This window comes from Marmota flaviventris, chromosome 6 (genome assembly GCF_047511675.1).
Source record: "Marmota flaviventris isolate mMarFla1 chromosome 6, mMarFla1.hap1, whole genome shotgun sequence".
NCBI classification, from domain to species: domain Eukaryota; kingdom Metazoa; phylum Chordata; class Mammalia; order Rodentia; family Sciuridae; genus Marmota; species Marmota flaviventris.
The window spans coordinates 57855656-57873945 of NC_092503.1; the positions used below are offsets into that span (position 1 = coordinate 57855656).

Consider the following 18290-nt stretch of genomic DNA (forward strand, 5'->3'; position numbering starts at 1 on the left):
TCTATCACCCTCCCCTACAATTTTACTGTTAGAAATTACTTCTTTTTCCTCACAGTAAATTGTGTTTTCTTAAAAGTTACCAAGTGTAGGACAACTTTAAACATAATTTTTTAAAAATCTTTTAGTTACAATCATCTTCATTTTATTATAAAGAAAGCTCTATAAGGCCATTAAATGTCCTACTTTTTAAAATAAACTAAGAAAAAATAAGCAGAATAAATCTAAAATTATTTCATTTGAAATTTTAAGAAACTTCTCAAATCTGGAAAATTTTAAATAAAATACAACTTTTACTATTACTGAATAACTGGACACTAGGAGTTAGATATTAAATTCAGCAGAATTTTAAGACAGTGAAAAAATAATCCCACTTAAAAAAAAATAATAATTAAGGTAAAATCCTTAATGCTATATTTTTTTTCCACAGAAAATATGGTTTTAACAGTAAGTTCTCTTGAGGAATGGGCCAGATTTTGAATTTGTTAAACACAAAAATTCCATATAATCAAAACTTCAAAATTTCTACTTTTTAATCTGAAATGACAGAAGTTAAACTTTATGATCTAAAAATCACTGTAGGAGAAAGAATATTCAACAAATGGTATAATATTCACAGGTAAAAAATCAATCTTGACCTAAGCCTCACACTTCATTACAAAAACTAACTCTAAATGGAACATGGATAAATAGGAAAATGTAAAAGTATTAAAATACTAGAGAAAACACAGAAGGAAATCTTTGTGACCTAGGATTAAGTAAAGAATTCTTACACATGACATCAAATAAACATGAAATCAAATAAAAATGAAAAAATTAGCTTCATCAAAATTAAAAACTTCTGCTCTATAAGAAGTATTTAAGTGACTGGAAAGACAAGCCACAGACTTGTCTTTGAAGAAGCTATGTGCAAGTTATGTTTCTAGCAGAGTCTTATATCCACAATGTCTATGAAGAGTTCTCTAAAACACACACACAAAAAAAGTGAAAAATGGATAAAAGACCAGAGCAGACATGTCATCAAAAAGGATACAAAGATGACATGAAAAGCCATAAAAATATGCTCAGTATCAGTAACTACTATGGAAATGAGAATTAAAACCACAATAAGACATCACTGCATGCCCATTAGAATGGTTAATATAAAAAAATTTTTAAAAGTGACAATACCAAATGCTAGCAAAGATGTGTAGCAGGTAGAACTTTCATATATTGCCGGTGGGAGATTAAAAATAGTACACACACTCTGGAAAACAACTTGGCAGTTTCTTATAAGTTTAAAAATATGACCATGACCACACAATTCAGTAATCTCTCCAAAAATGAAAACTAATTTTCACACAAATCTGTGCTGTGGCTCTGTTCATAACTGCTACAACTGGAAAACACCCAAGTGCTCTTCAACAGATGAACATAATGAGCTATTGATACATTAAACAGTGTGAATGAATTTCAAAGGCATTATGTTAAATAAAAGTGTGTGATTCCTTTTAGATGTTGCTCATAAAGATAAAAGTATAGTGAAAGAGAACAGGTTAGTGGTTGCCAGGGTATATGGTTGGAGGCAGGATAACTATAAAAGATAGCAAGAGGCTGGGTTTGGGGGGGTGATAAGACCGTTCTGAATACAGACTACGTTGGCAAATACAGGAATACATACATGAATAAAATTCACAGAACTGCATACTCAGAGAAAAAGGTTGTCGGGCATGGTGATGTTCCAGCAGCTCGGGAGGCTGAGGCAGGAGGATCATAAGTTCAAAGCCAGCCTCCAACAAAAGCAAGGCACCAAACAACTCAATGAGACCCTGTCTCCAAATAAAAATACAAAATAGGGTTGCGGATGTGGCTCAGTGGCCGAGTGCCCCAGAGTTCAATCCCCAGTAACAAAACAAAACAAAAGGTTAATTTTACTATACAGCCATTCAAAATAAAATAAAAACAATGTTCCAGGCAAACAAAACATATAGAAATATAACAGTATTTACTTCTCTTTTAATATAAATTAACTGGACTCTAGCTTTCAAGCACTTCAGCAAATCAAACCAATCATTTAATAACACTATTTTAAATATTTTGTGGACTATGAGTATGAAAGTGTTTTATACCAGCAAGTTCTCAAAAAATGAAAGGGACCTATCTAAAGGATCCAGAAGTCAGCCAAATGTGGGAAATTTACACTCTACAATAAATCTGGATAGCTACAGATTATAACTCATTAAAAAAAAAAACAGGGCTGGGGTTGTGGCTTAGTGGTAGAGTGCTTGCCTAGCATGCATGAGGCACTGACTGAAGCAGGAGGATTGTGAGTTCAAAGCCAGCCTCAGCAATTTAGTAAGACCTCAACAACAAAGTGAGACCTTGTCTCTAAATAAAATATAAAAAAGGGCTGGGCCTAGATGCCCTTCAATAGACGAACGGATAAAAAAAAATGTGGCATTTATACACAATGGAGTATTACTCTGCATTAAAAAATGACAAAATCATAGAATTTGCAGGGAAATGGATGGCATTAGAGCAGATTATGCTAAGTGAAGCTAGCCAATCCCTAAAAAACAAATGCTAAATGTCTTCTTTGATATAAGGAGAGTAACTAAGATCAGAGTAGGGACGAAGAGCAGGAGAAGAAGATTAACATTTAACAGGGATGAGAGGTGGGAGGGAAAGGGAGAGAGAAGGGAAATTGCATGGAAATGGAAGGAGACCCTCAGGGTTATACAGTGGAGGGGGTAGAGAGAGAGGTGGGGAGGGGAGTGGAGAGGTGGGGAGGGGGGAGAGGGGAGGATGGGAAAGGCAGCAGAGCACAACAGACACTAGTATGGCAATATGTAAATCAATGGATGTGTAACTGATGTGATTCTGCAATCTGTGTATGGGGTGAAGGTGGGAGTTCATAACCCACTTGAATCAAAGTGTGGAATATGATATGTCAAGAAATTTGTAATGTTTTGAACAACCAACAATAAAAAATTTAAAAAAAAAAAGGCTGGGGTGTTGCACAGTGGTTAAGTGGCCCTGGATTCAATCCAAAAGATAAAAATTTTTTAAAAAGGTAAAAATAGCTCTCTGCTTTCTGATGCATGTCTGTAGTTGCTTTCCTCTGCTACATCCTCTGCCACACCCTGATGTTCTGCCTCACCACAGGCCCAGAGTAATGGAACTGGCTATGTATGGACTGAGCCCTTTCAGCCCTCTAAAACTGTGAGACAAATAAACTTTCCCCCTTCTATTTATTCTTGCCAGGTCTTTTGGTCACAGTAACGAAAAAGCTGACTAAAACAAACTAGAACTTGGCTGGAGTGGTAAATTATCTAAAGGAAGACATGAAATTGTTCCAACAGAGGGAAGAAGCAGAGAAATACGCTAAGGCATTTTTGAAGGAAGAGACTGATCAGATGATGACAATAAGTAACATTTCCTTTAGCATCTGCCCTATTTTAAATTTCTACCACAGTCCCATGTAACTCTTTAGACCCGTGGACTGTGCATACCCATTGACAAACATTCATTAAATTTTGGTAAAAAATAAAATGAATGGAAAGGAAATATTAAGAATAATCACAGAATAAATTAGGAAAAAACAGTGTAACATATTAATACAAGACTTTGTTCTTTGAAATACAATTAAATAAATAATGAATATGACAATAACTAGAGAATCCAGAATAAGATTTTTTAGGATACTTTATACAATTATGCTAATAAACATGAAGTATGAATCAAAATATAATTTTATTCTCATTACTAGAACTGTTTCAGAAAATAGATATGGTTAATATTCACAGAAGAACTCAAGAAAGTCATTAAAGATCTTTGAAGCCTTTTAAAGATTCAGGGAACAAATCAGTACCTTGGTAACTAACTGTTCCAGCCATCAGTTGATAAAGACCCATTTTCAGACACCACACGATCAAACCTTGTTTTCTATTTATTTCAGTTTCTATTCAGTTGTCACAATGCTTATTTTAATATTTTATTACAGATTATAAAAAGTGGCACATGGAAAACTAGAGTGACAAAGATCACGGGCATCCTAAACTTTAAACAGATAGTTGAAAATCATTAAATATCAAACGTATCAAAGCTTTAACCACAATAAAGACAAGCAATTAATGTCAGTGGTTGGCGCAGTAATTCACCTTTGACCAACACCCCCTCCTGTCTTGCTAGGTCATTCCTTCTATGATCCCAACTATAATTCTTTGACCCCACTGCAACCTATGTCCATGAGCATAATACCTTTTCAATGTCTTCATTCCTTACCCAGTTTTGCTCATATTTTCCATCATTACAATTGTTCCCTTCACCTTCCAATCCTTTGTTTCTCTTCCTTTTCTTTCTCAATTAGAAAAAAACTAGTTTACCTACCAACTGTAGATAATTCTGTTTTAATGCCTATTTCACATCCATAATCATGAAGTCAACGAAGGAGAAAACAGAATCATATCAACTGACTTGACTTTAAACTCATGTCCACTAACTTTAAGTGGATCTTTGGTATGGCTTGGAACTCTTTCTTCCTCTTTTCCACAATGTGTTCACTTTTCTATTTTCCTATTTCATACTTTCTCCTTATTAAATCTCCAAATCTCCTTTTACCATCACTCTCAATAAATGATCTTGCTTCAAATTTCATTAAACAAACAGTATAAAATGGTGAGAAATCTTACTTTACCCCACCTTTGTATCTGCCTACCTACCTGTATCTGTGCCTGTAGGCTGTGCCTTGCCTGAGTTTCAAAGAATGAACCAGCTATATTCACAACAGGCTCTCCCAGTTTGCTTTAAATCCCAATCTTTCTACCCAAAGAAATCACTGGAGCAACTGTCCTCTTCTTCCCTGCATGTTTAATCTTTCCTTTCTATTAGATCATTTCCCATCAACACATAAACATGCTATAATTTCTTCCCTTTGGCTATGGCTTCATTTACAGCCTACTTACCGGTAAATGTCACTTATAGGTTATACTTGCTGTCTCTGCTTCCTCTCCTTTAATTCTCTGTTGAACACAATCCAGGTAGGCATTAAGTCCCACTAGTTCACCAAACCAGCCAACTTCACTATTGACTTGTGTGTTACTAAGCAGTTCAGGTTTCAGTGGTCATTTTACTTGCTCATAATACCACTGAACATCCCTGATAATCTCCCCTTTTTGAAACTGTTTCTTTCCTTCTAAAACAAAATCCCTTCTTGATTTTCCTCCTGCTTCTCTCCTTCATGCCTTTTGCTATTCTTGCTTCTCAATGCTTAGCATGCTCAGGACTCGGTCCTCTTTTCTATATATACTTATTTTGATGGTAATCTCATCTAATATTATAGCTGCAAGTATCATCTTTTCTCTAAATAATTTCATCTCCAGGCAGAGAACTCCATATGCTTAATCCATTTGCTTAACCTACATCTCCACTTGGATGGTTATTATGTCTCTCCAACTAACTATATCCAAAACTACACTTTTGATTTATTGTTCCTTCTGCAGTATTCCCCATCTTGGTAAATGCTCCCTCCACCTTTCCTGTTGCCCAGACCAAACAAACCTTGGAGTCATCCTGGACTCTTCTTCTCTCACAGTCCACTTCTGATCCACCAGTAAATCCTGCCGACTCCACCTTCAAAACATATTGGAATTTTCGCTCACCACTTCTACAGCTAACATCCCAGTCCAAACCACCACCATCTCTTTCCCACAGCATTGGAAAAGCCTCGTTAATGATCTCTCAGTTTCCAATCCTACCTCTCAAATTATGCTGTAATCACAGCTGCCAGAATGATACTTTAAGGAGGTAAGTCATATTACACTACTTTTTAACCTAAAAATTTCCAGTGACTTCTCATTTCCTCCAAAATCAAAGTTCTTCCAATGATTGACAAACCCCTATATGAAGGAATGACTTGCTGTCTTATGCTTTAACTCTCAGCCTCCACCATCCTCCCCCTTACTGATTCCAAATAAGAAAACATATAAGGCATTAAGAACTATACTGTTATTCAGGCGAGGTAGCTCATACCCATAATCCAAATGACTTGGGAGGCTGAGGCAGGAGGATCACAAGTTTGAGGCTAATCTTAGCAACTTACTTGTCTTAAAATAAAAAAATAAAAAGGGCTGGGGATGTGGCTCAAGTGTAAAGTGCCCCAACATTCAATCCCTAGTACCAATTTAAAAAAAAAAGAACTATACTTTTAAACATTTAATATAAAAAATAAAGGATTGTTTTATTTTATTTTACTTTGCTTTACTTGTATTTTATTATTGTCATCGTCATTATCATCTCTCTGGGAGCAAAAAACCACTCCAATTAGTTAAGTGTATCATTAAACTTTCAAACATATTCATCGATTTTCTTTAGTACAAAATGAGCTCTGAAAAATGTGGGATAGAAATAACTTATTCTCTTACTGGAGAGCTTTTCAAATCATTAAGAAAATACTGACCAGGAAATAAATGCAGTAATGATAAGTAGCTAGCTGTTTGGAAGGGAAAGAAAAGTTAGATCCATATAGCCTTCTCTCTCTTCAAAAACAAAAATAATGAGAAGAGAGAGAGTAATATTTAAAAGGTAAATTAACAAAAATAGTATGAGAAAATATTGATGTATATAGTGTGCTTTTTTCTTTCTTTCTTTGTGTGTGTGTGTGTGTGTGTGTGTGTGTGTTGGGGGATTAAATCTGGGGCCTCACACATGCTAATAAGCACATTGTTCTACCAGTGAGCTACACCCAGCCCCATAATAATATATTTTTAAATTTGTAGTTTGGAAGGTAGATAGCAACTAAAGTCAGATAGTATTATGGAGAAAGTCACAAACATGTTCCTATAAAAGTTCAAAACTTCAATACTATTTTTAAAAAACACTATCATTAAAATTAAAATATATTTCGTTAGTTGAAAAATATTTCTGATTTTTTATGTGAGACCAAAGATTCACATCCTAAATATACAGAGAAATTACAAGTCAGTAATAACAAATGAACATCAATAGATCAAAGGTCAAAGAATTAGAAAAACGCAATTTGTAGAATAAAAATTGAAGATGAATACTAACATAAAAATCTTTCAACTTCTAAAGTCATCAAAGGATGCAAAGTGGAACAATCTTAATTTCTTAAGATTAAACATATGACAACATTTGGTAAGAGCTGTTTGACTTTTGGAGGGGCTGTATTTTGGCCTTCATGCTTCTGGACAGCAGGTGGGAAATAGACAACAAACATTTTAAAGCATCAATTTTTTTAATCCAAAATTTTCTCTATTAAATATTTCTTCTAAGAATTCAATCAGACTTTTCAAAACTGCACATGAAACGACTTGCACAGTGCTATTATTGATAATTCAAAATACTAAAATTATCCTAAATACCCATTAACATAGTATTGTTCATTTAAATTAAATTCTGGTATGTCCATATGGTGGAAATTTATGCAAATGTTAATGATTGACATGAAAGAGTCTGATATATTATTAAGTGGAAAAGATTTACAAGTTTCAAAACAGCATATATTTTATGATTCTCACCTATAGTTAGGATTTCAAATTATTTTTTTACTTACTTTAGTTTTTTATGTTGTTTGGATTTTTCATATGTGAACTGGCTTTTAAAAACAAACAAAACCATCAGTATATTTTCGTCTGAAAAAACAGGTGAAGTGTTGGCAAATTTTGGATGTATGAAGAGAACCTCTGTCTACTGGGAACTGCAGCTCCCTATGTGTGGTCTCAGAACAGTCTGGTGAAAAAAAAAAAAAACTATACTTTTTTTGGTGGTCAAGGGACTATGAAGTGTTTCATGCCAAATGCTCAGTTTAGCACTCTCTGCAGATAATTCAAATTGCAGAACTGACTATATTCTTGATATTTGCTCTTCAATTACACAGTAATGGTGTTTTCTTTTGGTACTAGATGAAGTCCAATAATATAATAAAAATAAGGAAATGTTAGAATGCTTTTCCAAATATAACAAACTCATAAATTAGCCAAGTGATAAAGATTACCTGTCTCCCTTTGGTTTTCTTTTTTGTAGTGTCTTCCCTTTGGGTCTTCTTTCGCTTCCTAAGCAGGGGCTCCCACCAGGTCCTGTTACCCGTATTGATTCAAGGCCTTTGGAAGATTTTTTAAACGTGAATTCCACTGGTTCACCTTCTTTCAGACTTCTAAATCCTTCCATAAATAATTTGCTCTATAAAGAAGGGAAAATGAATAGGGAGAGCAAGATCATCATTATCACCTATTTATAATTTCTCTCAATAATTCTAAAATTAACAAAGTAAGATATCTTGTGATCCATTACAAAAGTATAGGTTTTTTAAAGTTCAGTGACATTATTATAATGTTTAGCAATACATACAAAAATGTAAATTTGCATATTCTTTGACCCAGAAATTCTTTTTTTTATATTTACTCAGATATTTACCATTTCTTTTATTTCCAAACTATAAAGCTTTCAGCAATTCTACAAGAATTCTACTATAAACAACTTACACAAAGTTCAAAGAAAAAAAAGGACCATCATAGTACCGTTTGGTTAACAAAAAAAAAAAAAAATCATAAGTACCCTAAGGTCCATTTAATCCCAATGATTACATTAATTACAATAAAGCCAAATAATATAATATTATAAAGTCATTAAGTTTTTTTGTTGTTGTTGTTTAGTTCTACATGTATTTATGTGGGAAGATGAGCACATAATACTGTTGAGTAAAAGGTTAAGGCTAAAGAACAATATGTGTACCATGATGCCATCTATGTCATTTTTTAAAAAAGATACATGTTATTTCTGCAGAGATGTTATTTGGAACAAGACACTAAATCATAAAGAGTCATTTTCTTCAATCCTGGTCTAGGAAGGTAGGAAAGTTTTCTATATACACTTTACTGCACTTTTTGAGCTTTTTATAATTTGAAAACTGCTGAGTTTTGCAAAAAATTTAATTTCCAAATGGCAAAACTGTAACTTTAATGTCAAATGCTCATTGGCTGTTTCAATCCTACTATTTTCATCAAAGTCAATATGCCAATTCAAAATCTACTAAAAATAATTCAGTAATTAGTTTTATTTCTTCTTCAAACCCTTTTATGTACAATTGACAAATCTAACTTGGAATACCATATAGTTTGAAGAGACTTTTCTGCATCTGGGGGGAAGGGGCAAAAGAAAGAAATACAATATGGTAGAAGACCTTGGTTCAAATCCAGTTCTTCAAGTAAGCTTTGAATAAACTATTTAATTTACTTTCTATTTGTCTGTAAATTCAAGCCATTTGAATTCTGAGTTAACAATAAATCTGAAAAAGACTCCACAGAAACAAGAATTCGTGGTAAAATAAGTTTGTGAAATCCTATATGTTTCTTCTTGGGCCAATCAGATTAGCATATTAGTCTCAGAAACATCTTCCCCTCCATCACTGCCACCATAATAAAAATCTTGTTTAATGTGTTTAAACTCAGCAATTTCCTCAATTGATTGATCCTGACTTAACTGGGATCAATTAAGGTTCTTTATTAATCTTCTTTATAAGCACAGATCACTAGTGTACTTAGGGAAATACAGAACCAGAAAATCTTCACCCTGACTCTGGCCTAGTTCATGATTCCAAAGGCAATTCACTATGGTTTGTCCCCAAGGGTTCCAATACTGGAAGCCTGGTCTCCTGATGTAGCATTAGAAAACAGTGTGAAACCATTAAGTGGGAGATTTTGGGGGGGCGGGGGGGGCGGTGAGGGGGGGTACCAGGAATTGAACTCAGTAGCACTCAACCACTGAGCACATCCCCAGCCCCTTTTGTATTTTACTTAGAGTCAGGGTCTCACTGAGTTGCTTAGTGCTTCACTGTTTCTGAGGCTAGCTTTGAACTCTCAATCCTCTGATCCTCCTGTCTCGGCCTTCGGAGCCACTGGGATTACAGGTGTGCACCACCACACCTGGCTAAGTGGGAGATCTTGAAGAAGTCAGTCACATGCTTTTGGAAGCGACTGTGAGACTGCAGAGTCTCTTGTTCTCAGATGTGCCCCTGCCATGAAGCCATCTACCTTTGGGCCTTTGCCAGAGATCTAACCAATGCTCTCCACCCCACCTAGTCTTGGCCTTTAAACTTCTGGAACTATAAACTACATTAAATTTTTAAAATTACCTTGCCACAAGTGTTTTATTAAAGTAACAGAAAGCAGTTAAATACAGTAGTCCCCTTTATCCATTGTTTTGCGTCTCAGGAGTTCAGTTGCCTGAAAGTCAATGGCAGTCAGAAAATATTCATATGTTTTAAATCGCTTACCATTCTGAATAGCACAATAAAATCTCTGGTCATCCCACTCCATACCACCCAGGACTTAAATCATCCCCTTCATTTTGTGGGACCACTCTGCATACACCTCCCACAGTAGTCATCTTGGTTATCAGATAAACTTGCTGTATCTTACTGCTTGTGTTGAAGTAGTCCTTATTTTACTTAATAATGATCCCAAAGGGCAGGAGTAGTGTTGCGGGCAATTAAGACACACACAAAAAGGAGAAGCTATAAACTGCTTTCTTTAAGTGAAAAGGTGAAAGTTCTTGACTTGATGCTGAAGTTGCTAAGACCTATGATAAAAAACAAATCTACCCATGACATTGTAAAGAAGGAAAAAGAAATTCATACTAGTTTTGCTGCTGCACCTCAAACTGCAAAAGTTATAGCCACAGTTGAGTCAAGTGCTTAGTGAAGCTGGTAAAGGCATTAGATTTGTGTTATGGGTTTAAAGGACAAAACAGTACACACAGGGATAGGTACACAGTGTTTTTCCCATGGGTCCTTGGTTTTAGGCATCTCCCAGAGGGGTCATAGAATGTGTGCTTTTCAGATAAAGGGGACTATAATTATATATAATCCAAATCATTACAAGGAACAAATAGAAACACTTCAAAATGTAACACAAAAGGAGACTGTTCATTGTGATAAAGTAATATGATACATGATATCAGAGTTACTAACCTATTTCTAGTGATGATCACCTGACAGTGAAATCCTTCATGCTGAAGTCTACAATTTGATAGCACCACTTTGCTACCTGATGGTATATAGGGCAAAAACCCACAACTGTCTGCACTCTTTAAAATAACAAATCATCATTTTTAAAGCTATTTTAACAATTCTACAGCATCATCTCATTTTTTCTTCTAAGCTTTCTCCGCACTAATTATAAATAGCTCTTTTTGTTTTCACTCCCTTTCTTCCTTCCCACTCAAGAAAGTGTATATGTAAGTGGGATGAAGTGAAACACAGCTGAACTACTGAAATTATGAGAATGAAGGAACAGCAGTTTTAATTTTAGATATTGTATGTTCAAGTTTTGCTTCAGCAACAAAAATTCTATCACTTATCTCCTAGTTCCTAGCATGCAGGTGCATTTTTCACCAACTTAGTTTCATTTAACATCATTAAGACTTTTGATAGGTTATCATTTATAAGTGAACTACTTTCTCAAATCTAAAGCTAAATTCTGACTATTTGTCATGATATTTGGAAAGAACACTTTTTTTTTAATTCCACCATACACACTCTCCCCTCCTCCCCTGTCATAATACCTGAGCAAAAATAAGAATGACTATCCTTACAATGGCTCTGCAATACAAAGACTACAATTCACAGAGAATTATGAGAATATTCTGACTTTGCTATTTTATTAACGTAGCTGCCATACAGGTGGAAAAGATTTATTAAAAGGTAGGGAATTAGTTCATTATATTTGGTCACAAAAATGAACTTCTCCCCTTGATCTGCAAATTTTTATTAAAAATCCATTATTTTTTGGGGGGGGGGGCAGGGATTGAACTCAGGGACACTCGGCCACTGAGCCACATCCCCAGCCCTATTTTGTATTTTATTTAGAGAAAGGGTCTCACTGAGTTGCTTAGCACCTCACTTTTGCTGAGGCTAGCTTTGAACTCTCAATCTTCCTGTCTCAGCTTCCTGAGCCACAGGGATAACAGGCCTGCACTACTGTACCCAGCCAGTCATATGGATTCTTAGTTTTACCTAAACCATTTACTAAATCTTGTGCATTCTTTCTCATAATCTCTTTTTCATCTGCCCCATCTGGATTGCTGTTACCCAATTCAGAGCTCTAACATCCTCTATTAGGATATGTATAATAGTTATTATATTTCAACATGAGTCTCCTTCCCAATCTACAGTATCTTTCACATCTGCATATTCCCTCTGACTATATTTTTGCTTGTTAGTCTCACATCCCAAAATCTACAATAACACTCAGATCTTGCTTAGATGAGAATTTATAATCTTACCTCTACTTACATTTGCCATATCCTTTTCCATTTCTCAAAAATGCAACACTTTTCTTAGTAAAACTGGTACACTTGAACTTCCCTGAAGATCATCTCAGCTCTCTATACCAGCTTATTTTGGTGAGGGACACACTCTTCTACTCAGCTGTCTACCAAAAATCTTACTCACTCTTCAAGGCATAGTTCCATGATCCTTTATGTCACCATCCTCAATTGCCCCAAACTGGATTCTTTTCTCTTTCACTTAATTGAATTTTCTATTATAGTTTCTACAGCATACTGCCATGTAATGCAAATATCTGTATATGCCTTACATCTCATTTGGTCTTTTGGACTCATCTTCTACTCTTTAGTACTCTTTAGTTCACGCACTAAGAATGTAATATACATCTTTTTTCCAAGTATTTTCCAAAGGGCTTAACATAATGCCTGCAAATAGCTACCATTCAATAAGTACTTAAAATAATTCTACGGTTAACATCAATAAAATCAAGGATTATTAGTCTAATTCTCAATTGAAAAAAGAAAAAAGGGACTGAATTCTTTTATAAATGAGTTGCACATGCAAAACCAGATTTTTTTCTACCTACTTCTACTCCCAGTGCATAAAATTCTTTCAATGTCATAAAAAGAATGTCACAAAAAGAATATCATAAAGTTCATTTAATGTCAAAGAGACACTATATATGGTTCATCAGGAATAAAATGTAGCCAGGTTCAGTGTTGAATGCCTGTAATCCCAGCATATCAAGAAGCTGAGGCAGAAGGACTGCAAGTTTGAGGTCAATCTGAGCAACTTAGTGAGACCCTGTCTCACCACAGAAAGCAGAAGAAAGCAGCGATGTAGCTCAGGGGTAAAGGGCCCTTGGGTACAATTCCCAGTACCCCCCAACACACACACACACACAAAAGCAGACAGTATTGCAATGGTTCAAGGTAGCAATGCTATCCAAAGACTCCACACAAAAGTTAAAGTGAACTTTTTTTCTTGTTCTTCCTTCTACCCATTATCATCTACATTTGATGTGTCTCACAATACATGAAGACTGGTCTAAGAATATAGATTGGTGATTTTTTTTTTAAAAAAAAAAGTTGTACATAATAATAGAAGAACTTTTGACATATGGGCTTATATTTTCATCTATACCTAATTTGTTGGGACAAAATAAAACATACTCTGTATAGAAGAGAATCAGGAATTAAATGAATAAAGGAACAAAGTAATAAATGATAAATGAATGAAGAGTATTTAGAAGGAACTACTGACGTGTGCTAAAACACAGTGTGCTTACAATGGGACAGGCCAATTTTGAATGTGTATATCATACATGAACAGCAAATTTGGTTCCTCTTCTTCCAACAAAGTGAGATTCCCTTTTCTCTGCTTCCCTTTATTTTTATTCCAACTTTTAAAATTCATTGTGACACAAATATATTACAGAATTACAAATAGATGAGCTTTCAGTTTCCTTGCTATACATATGTTCCTCCTCCCTACTGTTTAAAAGAATAATAACAGGAATATGGAGTCAAATGAGAGCAGTTCAAATGCTGTATTTTATTTGTCAAGTATTTCTACCCATGTCTCCAGACAGTAATGATAGCATTACCTATTTCTCTTGGCACATAATTTCTCTCCAACTAGATTGGGAAGGCACGTAAGTGTAGCTATATGATTCTCCACAGAAATAAGAATACATTTTATTCCAGTTCAAGATAGCAAGCTGTACAGACTCGCCTCAAGTTGGTCTTTAAAAGCCATCAAAATGACAATATAATAACAAAATAAAATAAAATGGATTCACAACAAGGAAGATAATGGAAAGGATGCCATCAACAGAAAACAGAATTCAGCTGCATGGCAGCCAGGAGTGGTGGCACACACCTGTAATCCCAGCAGTTTAGGAGTATGATCATGAGTTCAAAGCCAACTTCAGCAACTTAGCAAGGCCCTGAGCATCTCAGCAAGATCCTGTCTCTAAATAAAATATTTAAAAGGGCTGGGAATGTGGCTCAGTGGTTAAGCGCCCCTGGGTTCAATCCTCAATACTATATGCACACACAAAAAAAACAGAATTCAACAAATTTCTTTAAGTTAGAATGTTCACTGAAAACTGAGCTAAAGAAACCACACCCTAGAAAACTAACAGAAAGAGCTGCACTGAAGTAGGAACCAATACTCTTCAAAGGCCTAATAGGCTGTGCTAAGACACAATGCCTGTGACAAAGGACAAGAACACAGTAGGTCTTAAAACTGAGGTGTTAATGGTGTAAGGACCAAAAGCTCATTCCCTTCTTCCACCCCTATACTTACCTACACTCATGACACAGCCAAATAATGCCTCAAGGCAAACAAGAGGCACTTCTCTACAGATACTGGAGGAAATATCAGGGAGATTCTGAAGCCTGCACACAACTAGAAAACCACTGGTGTAAGTCAGCTACCTACCCATTCAACCTTAAATCATTCCTATCCCTCCTTCTTACTCCTCATTCATACACCTGAAGAGTTCTTCAAGAATCACAAAACATGTGAGGTCAAGATAATTGATAGAACCAAAAAAACCTGATACATCATTTAATTAGTACTCCCAGAGATATTTAAGGCAACACAGCATTAATAAAACAAGAACAAAAACAATCAGAGAACTCAAAAGCCTTCTCAGAAACATGATCTTTGAGTCACACACCATGGTGCATGCCTGTAATCCTAGCAACCTGGAAGGCTGAGGCAGAGGTATCTCAAGTTTAATGCAAGCCTCAGCAACTCAGCAAGAACCTGAGTCAAAATAAAAAGGCTGGAGATGTAGCTCAGAGACAGAGGTCCCTAGGTTCAAATCACAATTAAGTGTTTTGGAAGTAAAAGATGAAAAAAATATTTAAAAATTTGGACAAAAACAAAGTAAGAGATGGTAGGAAGGAAGGGAGGGAGGAGTAAAGAAAAAAAGGATGAAAAGAAGGAAGGAGGGAGAAAGGATAAAATAAATGTGCTTCCTATATAACCTTGGACAAGTTGCATACAGTTGGACAAGACTCCCGCTTTTCTTTTTGTAATAAAATATACATCACTACTTTTAGTTATAAGAATTTTAAAAAATTTTTATGACTTCTCCTTGTCTATGTGGATACAGATAGAAATGAATGGTGACTAGTTTTTAGTCAAAACAGAAATTTTCCTTTATGCATGCTTAGTATGTCCCAATTCAGTAAATAAGAGAAAGATTTTAGGTTTTTTTTTTTTTTTTTTTTTAAATTTGAATCCCTTAAGAAAACAGAAGCTTAAAAACTATGGTGGTAGTGTTGAAGTAAATGTTTGCTGAGAATTTTACTTAAATAGAATAAATCCAATTTACTCATTTCAAATTATCAAATAATTTCACAAGAATAGGATCACTACTTGTCTTGAATATTAAAGGAAACCTTACAAAATAAATCCCTCCATCTGACCTGTACTTCAAAGCTGAAAAGGATGCAATAAAATTGGCAACACTTCTCAAAGGGCATTGGAAAAAATCCTGGATTTGAATGTTGATCCTCCTACTTACAAATTCAAGCTGCCTGACCACAAACTTACTTAAGTTTTTTTTTTTTTTTTTTGCTAAAAAAAAAAAAATTTGCTTCAAGGGCTGGGGTTGTAGCTAGTGGTACATGTAGCATGTACAAAGCCCTGGGTTCGATCCTCAGCACCACACAAAAAATAAATTAATTAAATAAAGGCATTATGTCCATCTACACCTAAAAAATAAATATAAAAAAAAAACGTGCTCCAATTTCCTTATATATAAACTAATAATCTCTCTAGGAATAACAACTATCTGCTATAATTATTAATGGGTCCCAAATAATAAAATGTAAAATACCCAAAACAGTGCTTAGCCCAATGTCCGCAATTCAGTAAACAGTTTATATTATTTAAGTTTCCAATGTGCTCCCCACTTGCACACAGGTAAGGAACAGCTGAGACAAAACAAGTATGTACTGAGCATGTATCATTAACAGCACTGGCTGAATGCTTTTACCTTGCAGAATCATTTGATCCAAACTACCTTATCCCTTGTCCCCACATGGCAAATGTTTGTACATCACTGAGTTTCAATTTAAACATTACCTCCTCTTCAAAGCCTTTTATATCAATTTCAAGAAAAATATAGGCATTCCTTTTCCCATGTTCCAAGTGCATACCATATGTAGCACTATTGTAACACCATTCCATATTACAATATGTTTGGTTCTTAGAAAGTTATGAACTTCTGGAAAGGAAATATAATTTCTCACTTCCATGCTTAAAACCATCCCAGAAACATAGCAAGTACTCAATATATGTTTGAGGCAGACAGAAGCGTCAAGGTGAGAAAGAGAAAGGGAGAGAATAAAAATTAGCTATATCAGGGCTGGGGATGTGGCTCAAGCGGTAGCGCGCTCGCCTGGCATGCATGCGGCCCGGGTTCGATCCTCAGCACCACATACAAAACAAAGATGTTGTGTCCGCCGATAACTAAAAAAGAAATATTAAAAAAAATTCTCTCTCTCTCAAAAAAAAAAAAAATAGCTATTTCTTTTCATCTTTAAGAGGAGATGAAAAACCCTAAGGTCTTATCTGATAAATGGCAGAACTAGGACTCAAAGCTCTACCTATTACCACCAAAAGCCCTGTACATCGCAATGCCCAGTATAACATACTCTGGAAAAATCCAATCACTCCTCAATAACACATTCACAATCAATATAAGGTTTAGAATCCTGAAGCTTTGGCTTCCAGCAGGCCTCCCTACTCAACCCTTACTCACCCTTTATCCCTTAATTTTCTTAGCTTTTAAACTTTTACCACAAAACTTCTTAGCTAATATAATGAATCATATGAAATTGATTTTTTTATGGAAGAGTATTTTATTTTATTTCTCCTCTTTGAAATTAAGTACTCAGTAAACAATGGCTAAGTAAACTTATAGAATTATCTACTTAACAGAAAATAGCTAAATAAAGCAACTTTAAAAACGAAATTTATTGGGCTGGGGTTGTGGCTCTGTGGTAAAGCGCTTGCCTAGCATGCATGAGGCACTAGGTTTGATCCCTAATACCACATTAAAAAATAAACAAAATAAAGGTATTGGTTCCATCTACAACTAAAAACATATTTTAAAAAACAAATTTATGATCCTATGTTTCATCAAATGGAAAAATTATAGACTTGACTTAAAAAAATACATAACTCTGACTTTACATGAAGTAGCAAAATATTAGGCCCACATATACTATGTATAATTTAAGGAGGAACATGTATTACAAACCTAGAGCAGTACTCTTACTTTTCAATTATACTCTTCCATTAGGAGCCTTTTTTTCCTATTTGTTTCCCAATGTGAATTTTAGTACCATAAATATTTGCTTATGTACTGTGGCTCTTTTTAAAAAAAAAAATTTTTTTTAGTTGTAGGTGGACACAATACCTTTATTTTATTTTTATGTGATGCTGAGGATCGAACTCAGTGCCTCAGGCATATTAGGTGAGCACACTTTCTCTGAGCCACAACCCTAACCCCTACTGTGGCTCTTTGAAGGACCACAAACTACTATAATATTTAGAATCCTTTTGCCCCAACAAAAAATAATTCTTACCACCATATTGTGATATCATCCCCTTTAGAATGGATACTCTAGAGCAATTACTAAAAACAGTACCAAAAAGTATATAACTAGGAAGCCAATGGATTAATTATAGAGGAATTTTAGAAATACACTAATATACAAGTAGGAGAAATGGAGGAAGTTAGTTATTCACAAAAAAGAGGTAAAGAGGAAATTATCAAAGTGGTACATCCAAATTCAGACATACAAACCATTATTACATTGTCAATGGAGTTAACACAACTAAAATGCAGAGATTAATCGATTTGCCACCTATACGAGAGCCATTTTATAAATACTCAAAAAGGCTGAAAGAGGATAGAAAAAGACAAAATATGAAAAAAAAGGAATAAGATGGCTACAGCTTTGTTATACCACTAACATCAGAA

The 18290-nt window shown here is 34.9% G+C and overlaps 1 protein-coding gene across 2 annotated transcripts in view; it reads right to left on the reverse strand.

Annotated features, from left to right (window-relative positions):
* The window catches only part of Lin28b (lin-28 homolog B), a 112746-nt gene that overhangs the window by 39616 nt on the left and 54840 nt on the right, over window positions 1–18290 (reverse strand). For both annotated transcript variants that reach the window (XM_071613897.1, XM_027928406.2), the window contains exon 3: window positions 7991–8175. In XM_071613897.1, the coding sequence (XP_071469998.1) occupies window positions 7991–8175 (185 nt within the window). The remainder of the gene's footprint in view (window positions 1–7990; window positions 8176–18290) is intronic.